Raw genomic sequence first — 18572 nt, 5'->3', positions numbered from 1 at the left:
AAAAACTATTCCTATAATGTATACAATGATGTGCAGGGATACAGCAACACTGATTCTGTGATGTGTATGCCAACTATTCTGTCTGTTCAGTGAACATGGATATCATCTTTTGCAAAAGTAGAGTTATCTCATTATGTAACAAAATGCTTCAGTTTTTGTGCAGTGGGGTTAAGCGTACTTTCTACTCTGATTTAGGGCCCTCCAGGTCCATCTGGTGAAGCTGGAGTACCAGGACCTCCTGGCAAAAGGGTGAGTACATTTCCAAAATGAGGCATGAGATGATACTTCTGCTGAGTTCTCGAGTTGCCCTCTATTTATAGATCCACAATGCTCTCACCGGCTCCCACTGGAGATTGAAGCACATTTATGATGGCATTATATGTTTGTATTTTAAATTAATTTATATGTATTTGACAGAAAATGGGGTCCATTAGTTAACTGAGTTTCTACAGCAGGCAGTAATTGCAGATAAAGATCATCCTGTAAGAGAATAATGACATATAGTGAGTTTGACTTGCAGTAATGTGAAAGCAGTAGGACTGCTGCTGCTGCTAATGTCAGGGAATTAACTTGTCACTTTAATTTCTGGCACTCCATGGCCTTTCTGTCACACCAGACTTGGGCTGATATTATTTCATTTCACTAGCGTAGCAATTTTTATGATGCCTTCCATTTACTGTAATAATGTTTTACGGTTAGCAATAAAGCATGCCGTTAATGTCGGGTACGAAAGGCTGGCGCAATATGGCAAGAGAGAATAGAAACTTTCGTATTTGGAGTGAATTAATTTTGTTCTGTTTACTTCAGCAGAGTTGATGCTCAATTAACTTTCCCTCCAGAGTATCAGTATCAACAAGCTCTGCAGACATCTCGGTGTATTGAGGCAAACAGAGTTACTGTCTACTTCTACTTTACAACGTTTCAGAGGGAAATATTTAACTTGCTTTGGTCCATACATTTATTTGACAGCTATAGTTAGCAGTCACTTGTAAGGCTTAACATGGAAACAAGCAGTACAGGCATATAAAAAAATGATTTATTGATGAATGTTAAACCTGTGGTTCTTAACCTTTTTAGTTCATGAACTACTAAAAACAGTGTCTACTGATATTCAACCAAAACGTCACAAAAGAGGTAAATTTCACCAAACAGAAGTAAAGAGTAGAGAGAAGTCCAAGTGTTCAAAAGAAATTTGTGTAGCAGAACTTTTTTTTTCTTCTGTACTACCTCTCAGATTCTTACTGTGACCCACAACTATACACAACTATAACAGTTAAATCTTACCATTTGACACAATAAGGGGTAGAGCATTTTGTCTTAAAAATTCCTCCAGTTGCACTGTGGGTAATGTAGGCGCCAGGCTTTAAAAAGCAACCCCCAACGGTCCAATAACAGTGTTGGAGTCAACTTGGACAATTTAAAAACAAATGAACAAAATCGATACAGCAGACTACACATATCATCTTTTTAATTCCACGCAATCTTCTTCCTTTTCAAAAACTGTCACCTACCCACAATGCCACTGAGTGACATCACCGGAGGCAATGTTTCAGATTACAGCCAGCTTTCTTGAGAGCCACAAAAGGTTTTATACTGCTTTTTTTCACAATGCATTAATACTCCCCAAAACATGTTTACCCTTAAGCAATCTAATAATATAGTTTAAGAAATATAGGTTATTGTGAGTAAGGGATCTGGGATCTGTTTGCAGAATTGATCTACTTTGCCATTTTCCTGATTTCAGAAAAATTGTAAATAAAATTGGACTAACAAATAAAAAAAGAAGATATATCTACGTGTGGTTTTCACTCACCTCACTGCCAGATATCACCCCCCGGTAAGCATCCGGCACACTGGTTTGCATGTTTTCCTGCAATGCTGCGGCTTGAATTAAAATGCAGCTGATCATATTTTAAAAACATTGGTATGGTAAGCACTTTTTCCACCCACAATTTGTATTCCTCGGGACAGCATCCAGGTGACAGAAGCTACAGAACAAATTAGACCCCAGTTCCATGTCCATATTAATGGACTTTGCGATACGATTTTTCATCCCTCACCAAGGTAATTCTGGGTTAGTCTCTCTCCCAATATCACTTGGAAATTGACTCAGGTTTGGTGCTCATTGATGCATGTGGCTGCTTGACTACATTAGCACACATGGACGCACGGGTGCACACTCACACATGCCCGCATACACACACAAACGCACAATCACTAATGCACATACACAGTCACCAGGGCTCATAACCTACATTGAAGACCGGTGGCTTTTGTTTGGTCTATTTGATTATGGTGTCTAATAGCAAACGACAGCCCACTTACAAGCTTCTGTCCAGAGGCTGTTTGGTGAAAATGCTGATGTGCTTTTAGCCCAGTATGTTTGGAATGTAGGGCAATTTACTCGTGCTGATGTTGTCTGGCCGTGCATAACTCTCTCTCTTCAAAAAGATTCAAGGTCAGAGTGTGCATTAGCTGAACAATAAGAGTGTACACGAAACTACCACTCATCAGCAGATGTTGTTTAATACCCCTTTCAAATCATTCCCTATTCTACGTCCTTTTGAAAAGGTTTATGTGAAAGGTTTTGACAGGTAGTTTGTTAACTACAATGATTCATTTGTATAATTGAAGTATTCATGTTCTAAATGATTGCAAATGTGTTGTTGTTCTCAGGGACCTGTCGGCCGAGCTGGTCAGGAGGGCAGACAAGGAGAAAAGGGATCCAAGGTGAGTTGTCATCTGTCTGACATCAAACATTAGCATCGACTATTAAAGTTGGATATATTTATTTTTACTGGGATCAGGGTTAAAAAGGTAAGAGGGGTCTTAGTTAAAATGTTATAAGCAATGGAATACTTGATATAAAATATAAACACAACAAAATTTACAAGGAAAAGCATGTCTGAGTTCATGCTGTTTCATTAATTTTGGTTCACGGATGTAATTCAGTGGGTCATTTTTAGATCCAAGTCAAAATATTCAGTAACTCAAGCTGGATTGTTAAAATTCAGACACTAAAATGTAAAATTCACAAATCTGAGCTTCCTAGAGAGAGAGAAGTTCTGACGAGTGAAACACAGGACACATGAATTTACCTAATTGATTTATTACATGCTGAAATCACAAAACTTGAAAATTACCTTTTTTGAAAAGAGGAGAACTCAAACCACATTAATACAAATAGCTGATTTTCACATTTAAATATAATGCTTCATTTTACAGGTTAGTATAAATTTTTATGAAGTTCCCTCAGGAGAACTATGTAATTAGTACTTATTACAGGGAGTCTTCAATTGGCACATGTCCACTTATTAAATGAACTCTACGTGCTAGCTTACCTTTGAGAGTCAGTGCTCAGCAGGTTGGCTGCACTTGCCAAAATGTGATATTAGTCCAAAGGCAGCATGCAATAACACATGCGGGGTATGGAGACTAAACTCTCCAATTATAAATGAATTAAAATGGAGCTGTGCTTTCAAGGATTTTGATATTTTCTCAATGATAAGTGCATTGTCCAAAAACTTTTACAGAGCCTCTTAGGATAAAAACTAAATGAAAATGTAATATTGTATTATAGATTATATCTAAAAGTATTATTTTCCATCATTCATAATGTCAGCTCTATCCATTTCCTTGAACTGCTTAGGAGATGTACTGTTTACAAGAAAATTTTATCTTTCTTAACACATTAATACCAAATGTATTCTCAAGTTTCAGAGGCCTTTTACTTTAGAGTTTTCTCCACTCCTTTCTCAGTATTACACCTGTTCCCCATCTCAAGCTAACAATCCCTGCTGAAGGGTTACTCGTCCCATAATTATAAGGTGTAAAAAATATATTCCAATGCTATGAATTCATTTGTAAATCCACCAGTGGTGAAATTTCATTTAATGATTAGTGGAGAAGTGCCCATTTGAGTTTTCTTTAATTTTACTGTTACTCACCAGATTGCACTGCGTTAAACTTTGAGTTTAAACAACTGTATTAAGTACATTTAATTCCTCATCAAACATTTGCTAAGCTGCTTTTCTAAATGATCAAAATCCAGCATTGCTTATATCCATGTTTACCAGCTTGCAGTCTGCTATTCTGCATTGTTTGCACTTTGCAACATGTTTTTGGCGTCATACCACCACCTGTAGATCATTAAAATAGTGTTACAACTTCTGCACACATGTCTATGATGATATTTGTCCAGCGGATGTTCTGAAGGGCGAGGTCATTACTGATTCAAAACCCTCTCCTTGAATGTTCTGTCCAGGAGTACATTCACATGTTCACCTCAGATCATGTGAATTTGTAAAAAACTGGACGAATTAGTCTCACAGGAGAAGCAGTGAGGTTTCTTGAGCCCATCAGTGGGTTTAATTGCTTTGTTAAAATCAACAACATGTGACTGTTTGCACAGCTGACGAGTCTTTGTAAGCCTTAAAGAGATTTTTTTTTTTGTCTACAAATCATTTGGTTCAAAGAAATGCACGGGCACAAAAACCTGACAAATCTTAGACATAGCCTCGCTCTTCCCTTTGTTCTTTGTCGTCCTCTATCTCTTAAACTGACACACACAAACACACACACATGCACACACACGCAAAGTGCACATTCTATTCACATTGAGGTAAAGGATTAGAGTTGATTTGATGGAGACAAGACAAAGCCTGCATGTTGATCCTAGAGTGTCAAATCCAGGCCTAATTGGTTGTCAGAACAATTTAATCCCCTTCTCCGATGAGCCTAGTCGATATGACATCTCTGCAACTTCAATACATAGAAACTCGCTGTTCATGCTCAGAGACAACAGCTAAGATCTGGTAACATTTGATCTGTTTGGATGTTGCAAATCCTTGAATCCTTCCAATCTGAGGTTTGGTGGAAGGAAAAACATTGCAAATCATCAAACAATGTGACTTCCAGACACAAGATTTGTTTAATTATGAAGTTAGATAAATGTCTCGTTGTCGGTTTTTAGTTACAGCTTTTAAGATACCGTGCTGAACTTCAGACCAAGAATAGCACCGTGGAGCGATGTTTTGAAGAACGAGTCCCAAGTGTTTTGTGTCAGCTGCACACGGCGAAACAAAGCCAGTGAAGAAATAAATGAATACATTTTTTGTTAATACTAAAGGAAACATACAACATGCTTTGGTTAGAAACAGAGCCATATAGATCATGATGCAGAGGTAGTAACTGTGCTGTTGTTTTACAGGGAGAAGCTGGAGCAGAGGGGCCTGTTGGCAAAACTGGACCTGTTGGACCTCAGGGGCCTGCTGGAAAGTCTGGTCCTGAGGGACTGCGTGGAATCCCTGGCCCTGTTGTGAGTACATGCTGTTCATAAATACATCTTTTATATGCCACATTATAACATGACATTAGGACCTGACTAATTCTCATGGAGTAAATTACATGATTGCAAGTTAGTTCAACTATTATTGCAATTATTGCTCCTATTCTAGTATCATGAATACTTTTTGAACATGTATTGCTTCTTAAAATCCACAGTTCAGAGTCTCTAAATTGAAATATTATTACTCTAGTGTTATTAACCAAACTGTGTTACTATTTTTTCTTTATTATTTTCAGGGTGAGCAAGGACTTCCTGGTGCCTCTGGCCAAGACGGCCCTCCTGGACCTATTGTAAGACATGTCCCGTCACTTCCTCATTGAAAAAAAAGGATAGTTTTTTAGTTTTGGTGTGATTAGTAGTAAAAAAATCTATTAATTTAACTTCGGCTGGTCCCAGCTCCGTAAATGTGAGAATTCGATGCTTTTCTTTATCATACATGATAGTCACTGAAAAGCTTTGGATTTTTGGACTAATTGTTAGATGAAACATGACATTTGAAGGTGTGTCCTCCGTTTTTTAATTTTAGGGATATTTTATGGGAAAAAAAACAATTAATTGATGGTGAGACTCATCTCAATCATTTGTTGCGCCCTTAAAACATTGCTTAAAGCAGTCATTGACGTATCTCAATAGGATAAACCCTGAGCAGTCACCATGAATGCAGAGATCTGTGATGGCTCTCACGGTAATATACTGTGAATTTTACTCACAATATGATTGACAGTCTGATTCTTTCCCTCCACAGGGACCCCCTGGACTTCCTGGTATGAAGGGTGACTCTGGATCCAAGGGAGAGAAGGCAAGACATTATTATGATGCTAATCTCAAATGGCTTCACTGTGTATTTCTCATATCTGCGTACGCGCCTTATCTGAAGCTTCCACAGTGAGCAAACATCTTGGTCCTATTGCCTCCTATCTCTTTGTTCACACTCCCCCAGTGAGCGAAGAAAGGTTCTGCCTTGCGAGGAGCTTTCACAGTGATTTAAAGCACCGGATGAATATGTATAAGTTCAATAATATCATCTTTCTAATGGTCATTGGTTTAATGCCAGCATGCAGCAGTCAGAAGCAGATGGTCATAACTCTGCCCAGCAGCAGGTGCCGAGACACAGCACCATTGTTAAATATGACGACCACTATAAACACACTAATTATTTATAGGCAGAAATAAGACAGTACTGAGGTCCGCTGGCCAGGCATGGTGCATAAACCTGCTGGTGAATTTGCATTTTACTTCACTTTGAAAAACTGCCTTAATTTTCTGCAGCTGATGAATGAACAGAAATTAAAACTTCAGCAGATACAAAAATTACTGGTTGTCGAATGGATAATTAGTACAAATGTTGTTTTGCTCTCTGAGTTTGTCTCAGTTTTTGTTATTTGTCTTCTTCTCTTCCTGTTCCAGGGTCATCCAGGTCTGATTGGTCTGATCGGGCCTCCTGGTGAGCCTGGAGAGAAGGGAGACAGAGGCTTGCCTGGACCTCAGGGCACTGGAGGTGGCAAGGGTGATGCTGTAAGTCAGTCTCTGTGTCAGGAGTTTGCTGCCTTAAAATATGTCTCCCATAGGAATGTGAATCTTGTAAAGTCAGAGTGCTGCATAAATGTATGTGTAAAATGTGACTTTTCCAGATCTATAGCCTAAATTCCCACAAGACTTCCATATAGAAACAGGGAAAAATTATTTTGTCTAACTTATCTTATGGTAAGAAGGGCTTCTGGGTATTGTTGTTCATTGAAATGTATTGGAATTATATACATTTCTGATTCTGATAACTTAATGATTCTGGTATCATTTAAACATAAACTAAGATGGATTAAGTTCTTTTTACACATTTTCTTATTTTACATCTAGTTTTACGTATCTAGTTTTGCATGTATTTTCTACATAGTGCCACATATCACTTTTGAAAAATGACTTGCATATCAGCCAATATTTCTACTTTATCTACCAACTCTAACTGCAAGACATTTTAGACAAACACATCCATCAAATGTCATATCTTAAATCAGACATCTACTGAAATGCATTCTGACTGATGTCGTCTATTGTCTGTTATAAGGGTACCGTTGGTCCCCAAGGTCCCCTCGGCCCTCCCGGTCCCCCGGGTATTTCCGTAAGTTCAGTCTCAGTCTTCATGATAAAAAATGCACTTTTTACACTTTGTTACATCACGACTGTTGCCCATCTCTTAATATTTCTTTTTCAACAGGGCCCTGCAGGACAGAAGGGTTCCAAGGGATCCACTGTAAGTTGTGTTTTCATCCTTTGTACGGTTCCTTTCAGTTTTATTCTTACTTCATTCTTAATGAAGTTCACGATGCCTTGTTTTCCAACAGGGTTCACAAGGTCAGAAGGGAGACAGTGGAATGATTGGACCACCTGGACCACCTGTAAGTTTATTTTCATTCATTTAGACAGATCCACTCAAGCATTTTTGTTATACACGTGGTGCAACCTGTATGAAGTTTATCTTAAAACAATATAACGTGCTTTGCCTTGACCTCCGTGTTTCAGGGACCACCCGGTGACATCATCCAGCCACTCCCCATCCAGCAGTCTGGCAGAAAGACCAGGCGGCAGGCTGAGATGCAGGGCGACGCTGCGATGGCGGACTACGGCGTCGATGGCGTGGGCATGGAGGGAATGGAGGACGTCTTTGGATCCCTCAACAACCTCAAACAGGACATCGAGCGCATGAAGTTCCCCATGGGCACCCAGGACAACCCTGCCAGGACCTGCAACGACCTGCACCTCAGCCAGCCTGACTACCCTGACGGTAGGGCAGAGACAGTGTCTATCGTAGTGATAACAAGGAGACAGAACATATCAGCCGTGGAATTTGGTCTTCAGAAACACACAGTATATGTCAAGTGTCACTGCGGCGCATTATTTCTCACTTTGCTTCAGTCAGAACCAAAAAGTGTCATTTCCAAGGGTATAATTTCTGCTCTAAAAGGTTAGTTTGATTTACTCACTAGAATCTCTATAAGCGGTGTCATCCGACTGTCAGGCTGCCAAAATCCCTGCAGAAAGAGAGAGAGAGGAGTTGACACAAATGTTGACAAACTCATCTGAGTCACCTTCAAGTGTGACCATGAGCTCACAGTGAGCTTTAACAAGGCGACCGTACTCATGAGCTGCCACCTCATAATTCTGGAGGTTGATGGGGCTGCATGAAAGAACGACTGAGGGCACTACTCGGGATAAAAACACCCCATGTGAAAGAATTTGTTTGAAAATTATTGAATTTATATGTTTATTTACATTTACTCTCCTCTCCTCACATAAGCATCAATCTACAAGGCAGTAAAGGACAGAGGGTGGGTTTTGTGGGTAAATGAGAGTTAAATAGGATTATGAGGTAATGGCATCATGGCAATTATGATTCTTTTACTATGGCAATTAATTTCATCTTGTTGTATGGTAAATTTGAATTCATGTATATAATTCTCCTTTTTTGAGATTATCGTTAATCTACAGATTATTTTCTAGAGTCATAAAACCAACATGTAAAAACAAATGAAAAAAAAAGTTGGTAACAACCTGACATCATCAAAATGCTGAAAACCTCGAAATAATCAATTCCCTGCATTGTCAAATGATAAAAAGAAGCTGATTCTCACATGTTAAAACCTGAAACAATTCATTTTGGGGGGCATTTTTGTTTGAAATGATACATTTCCTAGATTTTCTGAAAAATTGCTGTTTAATTTCATTTTAAATGAAATTCTCCAATCCAAATGTTATTCTAAGACAAATTTAAAAACAAAAACAGTTGCAGTGCAAAATTCAAAGAGGGGTTTAAAAAAATAAAAGGACAATAAAACAAAGAAAGGCAATTCCCACTGTGAGTTAAAAGCCAAAGAATAAAACAGCAACAGTGCTCAGAATCATTAAAACATTATAGAAACACAACACATTGACTAAACGCTGCAGCTCTGAAGCAGCAAACAACAGTTTCTAACCTCCCGGTAGACGAGTGCGGCGGTTCTGTTTATTTGTGAACGTTAAATAACAGCAGTGGTATTCACTCTCCAGAAAGCCAATGCTGTGCTTCACACCACCACTGCTTTGTCCCTGTGTCATGACTGTGTTCGTCTCTCAGGTGAATACTGGATTGATCCAAACCAGGGCTGCATAGGAGACGCAATCAAAGTGTTCTGCAACTTCACAGCGGGCGGAGAAACGTGCATCTTCCCTGATAAGAAATCCACAGGAGTAAGTAATGAGCAAATGTTAACACCTGACTCAAACAGTGTTTTATTGTAATGGTAATTTAAAGACAGCTGAATCCACAATAATGATTTTTTTTTTTCATGCTAGAAAACAGATGGAGCTGTTTTGCTGGTCTGTGCACAGTTACTGCAACTGTGACATGTTCTCTGATGAACCTCTTAATTTGTTTTTTCATCATAGGTTAGAATATCCAACTGGCCCAAGGAGGCTCCGGGTTCATGGTTCAGTGAATTTAAACGTGGCAAAATTGTGAGTCGACTCGAATAACTTTTTATTTACCTATTTTCTTTCCTATTACCTCCCAGCATGCGTTCACATTCTCTTTAGACACGTTCTGATCCCCCTCCCTCCCTCTGTTACCTTCCCTACCTTCCTTCCTACCTTCCCTGTTCCTCTTCTTCAACCATTTGTCCTCGTCTTCTTCCCTGCGTCACTCTGTCCATCTGTCTGTCCGCAGTTGAGCTACGTCGACATGGGAGAAAGCACCATCAATACAGTGCAGATGACCTTCCTGAAGCTGCTGAGCTCCTCGGCGCGGCAGAACTTCACCTACATTTGCCACCAGTCTGTGGCCTGGTACGACGCCAAGGCCGACGGCTACGACAAGGCGCTGCGCTTCCTGGGCTCCAACGATGAGGAGATGTCTTACGACAATAATCCCTTCATCAAGCCGCTGACGGACGGCTGCTCGGTAAACACTCATTTTCTAACTTCCAGTTTGCAATTTTTTTAAATCCCACTAATCCTCACAAATATGTAGACTGAGTGTGAGTGATGCTTATACAGGTACCGAGAAGAATCAAGGGATCAAATGCAGAATCTGGTTTCGGTTGAGAAAGCAGGTGTTCACTAGATTTACATTATTTAACATTATGTAGAAAGTGAAAGAGTTAAAATGATTCCCTGATAAGCTTAAAAAAAAGAAATTGGTTGTTTAAAATGCCAGAGATTCTGGTTGCATCTTCTCAAATGTGAATTTTGCTGTATTTCTTAGTTATTATATTATTATATCATATATTAAATGGAATACATATTTCTTTGACACTTGGTCAGACCAGATAAGAAAAGTGAGAACAGTACCTTGTGCTTTAGGACACTTTAGGACACTTTCTTGGGCAGTTTTTACTTTATGGATCAAATGATTAACTGATTAATGAAGAAAGTAATCAGCAAATGAATCACTAGTGAATACAACAAGTAGTTGCAGGGTGAATGGTAAGTCTATGAAGTATAGTTTTGACTGATTTAAGGGCAGTTAGGACTCTTTTCTTTTAGACTACAACAGATTTCAAATATTTCAACTATTTATTGTTTGGAAGTAACATCTTCAGATTCTGTTTGTTTGATCAATTTTCCTGAACCTCAACATATATAATTTGGATGATGTAGAGAATAGAAAAACATGATCTCACAAGTTGTTCATTTAGTCTATAAAATGTGAAAACTGAGTCCAAAGTGATGCTTTCAGACAACTTCCTTTTTCCAGCCACCAAGGAAAACCAGCAAATCTTCACTTTTAAGCAGCAAAAACTCACAAATGTTTGACATTTCTGCCTGAAAAATGACTGAAACAATTTATCGAACAGAATAGCTGGCGATTCATTTTCTTTCAATCGACAGAACGTTGCAGCTCTCGTCAAAATTGTTGTTGATCACAACAGTGACAGTGACTCAGCACTGATTTGTAGCAACAATACAATCAGATTCCTGCTCCTTCTTGCTGAGCATATATTGATCATCTCCCCCCTAAAAGAACCAAACATCCACCTCACTAAAGTCGTCTTCTTGTCTGCCCTTTGTGTTCGCAGCTGAAGCAGGGCTATTCAAAGACGGTGATGGAGATCAACACTCCCCGCATCGACCAGTTGCCCATCATCGACGTCATGCTGAATGACTTTGGGGAATCCAACCAGAGGTTTGGCTTCGAGGTCGGCCCCGTCTGTTTCCTCGGCTAAACGCACCCCGACTCCCCGCTGAAGGACAGGGTCAGAGGGTACACGTTAACACCTACAAGCTGAGATCCGACAACCTTTACCTTCTCTCCCCGCGAAGCAAAAAAAAAAAAAAAACCTGTGTTTTCTTATGTTGCCAAGAAGATCCACTCAAGCCCGGAGAAGAAGAGTGCCCCCCCGGCCCTGTCATGAAAGCGGTGACCAGGGGAAACTACTCCTCGCCCTTGTAGGGCCAGAATCACATGACTTTAACTTACATGTAGTGATGGGAGTGACATCAGGAAAAGGACATTTGATGCCGTGGCGGACAGTGGCGCACTTTCAGCAACAGAGAGAGGATCCACTCACCCCAAGCCCCATCCTCCCTTGTCCTTCCCCCTCCCACCACGCCTCCCTCTCTGGGTGCTCCAGGTGCTGCTCTGAATACAACCACAGAGGTGCTTTTGTGCAGAATCACAAAACACTCAAAGGTGCTACAAAAAGTGCTTTTTGATAAAACTGTAATTATTATTATTATTTTGTACAATTTTGTTCCTTTTCCGAATCCACTCTTAAAAAAACTTGCATGTGCCCCAGCTCTTAAAGTCTACATAAACATTTGATAAACAATATAGAATTAAATCCAATGAATATATTTGACTTGTGTTAAAAAAAAAACCAAATTTGTTAAGAAATGTAATGTCCTTTGAAACATTCCAATTTGTAAGTATAAAATAATCATTTTTGTAAATAATATAACTTTCAATATTGGATTTTTATGAGAGCAAGCCAAACTGGAACATAACACCTAACTCAAAAAGCATTTTGTCTTTTTTCACGACGCACCATTTGGTGTGCCCATCAGGATATTAAGCCATAATAAATATAGATAATAATATAAATACTGTAAGAAAGGGCTTATTCTTCCAAACTTTATTCACCCAGATGTTGTACTGTACCTCTCTTCCTTAAAATGTCGACACATTTGGCTCTTCAACCATGTTTTAATCTTTAAGACTCAATCAAGTTTTGAATCATTTGTGGTAGAAAAAAAACAAACATTTTTTGTGTTCGTCCGAAAAAAAGCCCTGTCAATTTCTCTTCTTTGTAACAATGGACAAAATGTTTTCATGTGCCTTGAATTGTTCATTCAAAAATATTAAAACTGGATTCTGAAAAATGTCGGGTTGAACGTCTGTATTGTTGGCTGTTGAGATGATTAGTGCTCTTTGTGATTCTGCGCTGCCTTATACGTTTTTACCTTCCTTTCGCCATGATAATTTAAGATTAGGAGGATTAGTGGTTCCAAGTGTTTGGGCTCATGTGATTGATTCTGCCGAGTCCAGGCGCTGTGATCTCTTCCACTTTTATTTCTCTGACTCAGATTTGACTTTGATCAAGATCTGTTTGCATCTCCGTCTCTTTAGCTTAAAGCTATGATAGCTATCGACTTCAGAGTCGCTTTCAAACCTGTGTAATTACAGTATGTTTACAACCTATGTACAACTGAAATAAATGTTTGGTGCTTTGCCAAATGCACACTGCAATCGTTTGCATTCACTTACAGATTATAAGTATATGTAATTATAGCATAATTGAGTCCATAGAACCAGTGTGTTGAGCCAAAAACACGTAATTACACAGTGCGTGTCGTCATCTGACAGGCCGATCGCTGAATGACGACAACTCTCCCCAGGCTGATCAGGCTTCCTTACAGCGCAGCTGGCTTTTGTCAAAAATAGTCGGACCACATGATGGCTTTAATCAAACAACATGCCGCATTCATCACTTCAGTTCAATATATCCACATACAGCTATACGTACCTATAAATGTTTGTCCATTCTTCCTTTAATGAATTCCTTTCAGGTACCACAAGTGTAATCTGCTACAGAATCACACATAATAATGGCTCTCAGAGCCTTTGTGCTGCTGAAGAATGAAGCAAATGCAAATTGACAGTAATTATCTTTTCTCCCCAGGGGGTTTGTTATTTTAGCAGTGGGGAGTGTGGAAATTGGATTACATTTATGATAATGAAGGATGTAAACCGTGGGACACACCGTACAAAATAGACGTTCTGGCAGCAGCGAATGTGATTTGAGATCACGTCCAAAAGTGCTAACAACAAGAAAGCCGGAGGATTTCTTATGTGCGTCTTCCTGTGGCAGCGATGAATGCGATATGTGTTCAAGTCTCGGCTTTGGCAAAAAAAAAAGGAAAATGCTAAAATCGGTCTCAATTAAGCTTTCTTACAATTAAATGTGAGCTAAAGCCAGAGCGAACTCATTTTTCCTTCCTACCAATCATTTTTTCGGCTGCGGAGGGTTTTTGCTTTCAATACTCACATCTGACTCGTCTATCACAACAATGACGCAACTACAACAACATGAATACCTCAGACTATAAATGGCTTGTTCCTTTTAACAATTTCTAAAAGATTATGATCATCATTCAATTAACACTCCCGTATGAAATCCGGTCATGACAACTCAATAAACATATCATAGCAGGCTTTATATACAGCAATAAAGTGTTAGTACAGCATCAAACATAACAACACACTGTTGGCTGCCATTAAATATTTATGTTGCCTTGGCTAAAGTCAAGTTGCCTGGATAGAGTTCCTTACAGAAGAATGCCTTTCTTTTTCAAAGAAAGGGATATGGAATCAAAGACAGGATGTTGTCAACATCAGTAAACTAGGTTTAGATTGTGCTCGACATGTTTTAAGAAAAAAACTAGGTCTGCTGGATTCAGTCGTCATCATCTGTTTTTCTTTTTGAGCCAGAAGCTGAAGAGGATACTGATTGGATCTGGCCAGACCCTGAAGACACAGCAGGGTAGCAACCTGATCACAAGGTTGTCGCCCCTAAAACAAACCTTACTTCATCTTCTATTTGTCTTCATCTTCTAAATGGGAACATGTGAACATCGTGCTATAGTGAAGAAGACTTGAAAGACCATAAACTCATTAGGAATCCGTTTACTGAGGTAATAAGTCAAGTCAATTATCTTATAAGCTTACATAAAAAACTGACTTCCTTTGAAACCAAGGGCACCGCCCCCTGCTGGCTGTTAGAGAGAATACAGGTTTAAGACGTTTCCACATTTTAGACAGGTGAGCATCATTGACTTTTTATGCAGTCTATGGTTTCAACTCACCCGGTTTAAATTTGATTCTCTGATCAGTCAAACAGTAAAAGGCATATTTTTCTAAAAGTAAAGATATCGTGCCTAAAAATATCACTTATGTAAAAGTAAAAGTCACCCATACATACATAACATAGTGAAAAGGCTTCCCACTGCGGCAAAGGTGACTCCTGTACTTGAGTAAAAGTCTGATAGTAAATATACTTAAGTATCACAAGTAATTTCCTGGCAATACATTTACTGGGGTATCAAAACTATAAGTAAAAGTGAATTATTCATATATTTTCATACATATCATATTATGCTTTGTATACATTATCTGAATCAGTACCTTTTTTAAAAATCTTTCACAATATTTGTCTCCACAATGGAGCAGAGGCAGAAAGTAGCACAAAATAGAAATACTCAAGTGAAGTATAAACTGAAATGTGTATTTAAAGACAGTACTTCAGTAAATGTACTCAGTTACATTCCATCACTGCATTAGTATAATCAGAAACCTCTATTTCAAAGCCTTGTCATTCTCTGTTAAGCAGCACTATCTTAAAGTACGGACAAAATCTATTTGACTTTCATGAGGTCTGTTTGGTTATTGGCTTTCTGCACAAGTTCCAAAACTGTTTTTCCTTCTGTTTGGTGATTCATTGCCTGTGTTAGTAGAGTGTGTGTGTGTGTGTGTGTGTGTGTGTGTGTGTGTGTGTGTGTGTGTGTGTGTGTGTGTGTGTGTGTGTGTGTGTGTGTGTGTGTGTGTGTGTGTGCACGCTTCCTAAACCTGAATGCTGTCATCATGTTTTGGTCAGCAGAAGCACATATGGTGATGAGTAATCATTAACTTTGTGTGCCTGACAATCTTTCTCACCCCTCCTTCTTTTTATTTATTTATCTATTTTTTTAATTAATACAGGGCCACCTGTTGCTCATCTTTGAGGGCAGAACAACATGTTTGTGCTGTTAGGTGAATATGGCTGCAGCAGAATCAAAAGAAGGAAAATAAGGCTGCAGTCCAACAACAGGAGGTGGCCGGGGTAAGGGGGCCGCTTGTTTACTCTAAACCGACACCTAAATCTTAGCCGGTCGCTGCCGATCTGTCGGGACGCCCACTCTGGTCGACGTGCCTCAAAAATGTTTTTGTCAAAAGTCCAGAGCTGCTGTAGGCTGCAGTCACATCTGATGACAGCCAGTTTCCATGAAGGCAGAGGAGCAGGGAGGGGTTGTTTTCTTTTTTTTTTTTTGGCTGGAACTGTTCAATTCTCCTCTTCACAATTTTCATTCTCTCCCCGTTTAATCCTTTCCAGGGTCATGAAGAGCCGGACCCTGCCACAGCATGAATTAAGCCAGAGGACAAAATGCACCCTGGAAAGTTTCCAGTGTGTCTGAGGACTAACATGGAGAGACAGGCAATCTCATTTTAAGGCAGTAAGACAATTCAGAGTTTCGTCTTACTTGGGCGGTTATAAATGGGAAAAAATAAAAGCTGAAAAAGCCAAAAGCCCAAACACTATAAAAAAAAAACAAAACAAAAAGATAAACTGAGCCATCTAAGCACACGTCTTCCCTTTTAACTGTACATAGCATTTTCAAAACTAAATCAAATTTGAAAGCGTGTTTTTTTACTACCTTTGTAACACCCAGAACTTAGTAAAATAGCTAAGTTGGCGTATGTCTGGATCTGACCATCAGTATGGCCATGGCAGCGTGCACAGGAAGTCCTATTATGTTAACTAGGCGATGTAGCTAGCTTAGTTAATTAGCATGGTGTTACAGCTACTTGAGAAAGTTCGCTATTTGATGGATCTAACTCTGTAAGAACTGCCCACCTCACAAGTACCAAACTCCCCTCACAGAGCCTACAATCTGTGTACGACACACAGCGACTTCTACCCTCTTAAACACTAACAATCTGACTCCGTGAGCTGTTGGTTTTCTGATATCTGGACAGATGGGAGTAAAACCTTAAACTCTCCGACTACATTAGCAGAAGTGCGTGGTGACAAGTGTAGAACACTTCTGTTGTGTTGGAAAGACAAACAGCGAGCAAAGAGCGAGCGTAGACCGAGGCTCCTGGATAAAAGGCAGAGAGAGCTGACTTCGTTTAAAAAAGCCAAACACCATGTAATTTTCAGCTCTTTGGAGAGGAACACTAGAAGCAGCCCGTATTGACTGCTGTCTCTTTTGTAGCAAGATAATTGCTCGTTCTCTCGGTTGATGTTTTCTTGACGGACAGAATTCCTACAGACACAACACCTGCTGTGTTTCGCAACATTAACATTACTCAATCGATTCTCCTCCCTGCTCACGCTAAAATCCGCGCGTTTGTAGCAATTATGAACGTGCGCCTGAACCGCAAAAAGGGTACCCCGAGCTCCTCTCGCGTCCTAACCGATTTGAACCGGCTCGAGCCACAAAGCAGACAGCAGTCGCTGTTGTTGCTGGAGAGAATCTCATCAGGAATGCAGGGCATGGTGTGCGAGAAAGCCTTTGTTCGAGTGCGCCAAGAAACTTCCGTCTCCTTCTGCTGTCAAAGGCGCTCCTCGAGTTTAAGTATTCCCTGTTCAAACAGTTTCGCTGGGAAACGCTCCAGCGGCACAGCGCTTCGCTGCCCGGCCCATCACCTCATCCCAGCCTGCTGCAGACTGCTGATCTGGCGAGGGCCTGGAGACACCCCTGCCTCTCAGGTCTCCTTCGGGTTTGTACAAGCTGTGCTCTTACATTAGCATCGCCTGAAGAAGCCCGAGAGGGGGAAAAAAAAAGCTGACCGAGTGCGTGACCTGGCCCACCTAACCTGACAGCACTCTGCATCCTCTTGTCGCCTCTGCTACTTTTTTCTCGTAGAAAATGGGAAAAACTGATTGACATAACATAGTGAAAAGGCTTCCCACTGCGGCAAAGGTGACTCCTGCAGTCAAGGACATGCTCTTGTTGCAGACCGTGAGCCCGTCCTCTGGGGGGGGCGGGAGGTCTGAACTGCGGACAAAGCACAGGAGCCGTGGCTTGAGCTCCAAGTTAAGGTGAAGGAAAGGAATATATTCCAGACCAACCAAGAACCTTTGTTAGCAGGGGAGGTATACATTTGAAAGAGGTGACATCTGTTACATAATGCCACAATATCTACAATGACAAATGTTTTTAAGACTCTCATACTCTGAAAGTGTTTTCACAGATAACGTTTTTAGTGCCTCTCTTCTGTGTAGCTTCGTCAAAGCCGCTTCTTCAAACGCTGCAGAACAGTGCTCACGAACGACTGCGAGGAAAAACAAAGTGGTGGGGAGAAAGATAACTGTCGAACAAAAAGGAAACCTGACGCATTATTCCCTGACCAAACACATTTCCAGTCTTCCCTCAAAACAACAAAGTCTGAAGGTTGATTTGCAGACAGGTCTCTCATAAACCTCGACTGAAGTAAAAAAAAAAAAAAAAAAAAAAAAAACAGCTTGAGCACAAAAGCTGAACAAACAGCCTCGTGTGTTAAACCCCTGCACAAACTGCGAGCCCTATTCGTATTCAAAATGAGCACTCCGCATGTTATTTAATACCTCTCGTATCAATTATTTTGCGCAGAGAAAATACAGTGTCATATGAGAGTGTGTGAGAAATGGCTTCGCCCAGAGAGGAACGTTACAACAGCACAGAAAGCTTTGCGTCATTTGTTTCAGTAATATGACAGATTTTAAATTCTTATATGGTAATGAGGTCTTTGGTAAACAGCCACGATTCGTCCTGTTGGAAGGGCCAGTTCACTCAGAATACTGAAGTGTCACGAGCTGTAGAAGTGCGTCGAGCTTTGGTGTTACTTGTCAAGGTTTTGAGACATGCATCTGCCACCATCCCGATGGGCTTTTGTTTGTAGTGGTCAAAGCACTGAAAAATGTATTTTGCAAGCGCTCTCTCTCTCTCTCTCTCTCTC

General features: G+C 40.1%; 1 protein-coding gene and 2 long non-coding RNA genes across 4 annotated transcripts in view; 1 reads left to right on the top strand and 2 right to left on the bottom strand.

Moving 5' to 3' along the window:
* The window catches only part of LOC119011056 (collagen alpha-1(XI) chain-like), an 88107-nt gene extending 75408 nt beyond the window's left edge, over positions 1-12699 (top strand). For both annotated transcript variants that reach the window (XM_037083844.1, XM_037083845.1), the window contains 14 exons: positions 196-249; positions 2677-2730; positions 5210-5317; positions 5584-5637; positions 6093-6146; positions 6755-6862; positions 7410-7463; positions 7560-7595; positions 7687-7740; positions 7865-8126; positions 9456-9568; positions 9767-9835; positions 10044-10277; positions 11395-12699. In XM_037083844.1, the coding sequence (XP_036939739.1) occupies positions 196-249; positions 2677-2730; positions 5210-5317; positions 5584-5637; positions 6093-6146; positions 6755-6862; positions 7410-7463; positions 7560-7595; positions 7687-7740; positions 7865-8126; positions 9456-9568; positions 9767-9835; positions 10044-10277; positions 11395-11541 (1401 nt within the window). In that variant the 3' untranslated portion in view covers positions 11542-12699. The remainder of the gene's footprint in view (positions 1-195; positions 250-2676; positions 2731-5209; positions 5318-5583; positions 5638-6092; positions 6147-6754; positions 6863-7409; positions 7464-7559; positions 7596-7686; positions 7741-7864; positions 8127-9455; positions 9569-9766; positions 9836-10043; positions 10278-11394) is intronic.
* Positions 5177-7991, bottom strand: LOC119011059. Its single transcript, XR_005072116.1, has 4 exons — positions 7852-7991; positions 7646-7738; positions 6058-6126; positions 5177-5312 (listed from the first exon to the last, which is right to left on the bottom strand). It is a non-coding gene; the product is annotated as an uncharacterized LOC119011059 (long non-coding RNA).
* Positions 8003-18572, bottom strand: part of LOC119011058 — a 46970-nt gene continuing 36400 nt past the window's right edge. The window contains exons 3-4 of the long non-coding RNA XR_005072115.1: positions 8326-8373; positions 8003-8144 (exon numbers count right to left, since the gene is read on the bottom strand). This is a non-coding gene — a long non-coding RNA (uncharacterized LOC119011058). The remainder of the gene's footprint in view (positions 8145-8325; positions 8374-18572) is intronic.

The sequence above is a fragment of the Acanthopagrus latus genome, chromosome 21 (assembly GCF_904848185.1).
Source record: "Acanthopagrus latus isolate v.2019 chromosome 21, fAcaLat1.1, whole genome shotgun sequence".
Taxonomy (NCBI): domain Eukaryota; kingdom Metazoa; phylum Chordata; class Actinopteri; order Spariformes; family Sparidae; genus Acanthopagrus; species Acanthopagrus latus.
The sequence above is the reverse complement of the archived record's forward strand: the minus strand, read 5'-3'. Positions and strand labels throughout refer to the sequence as shown.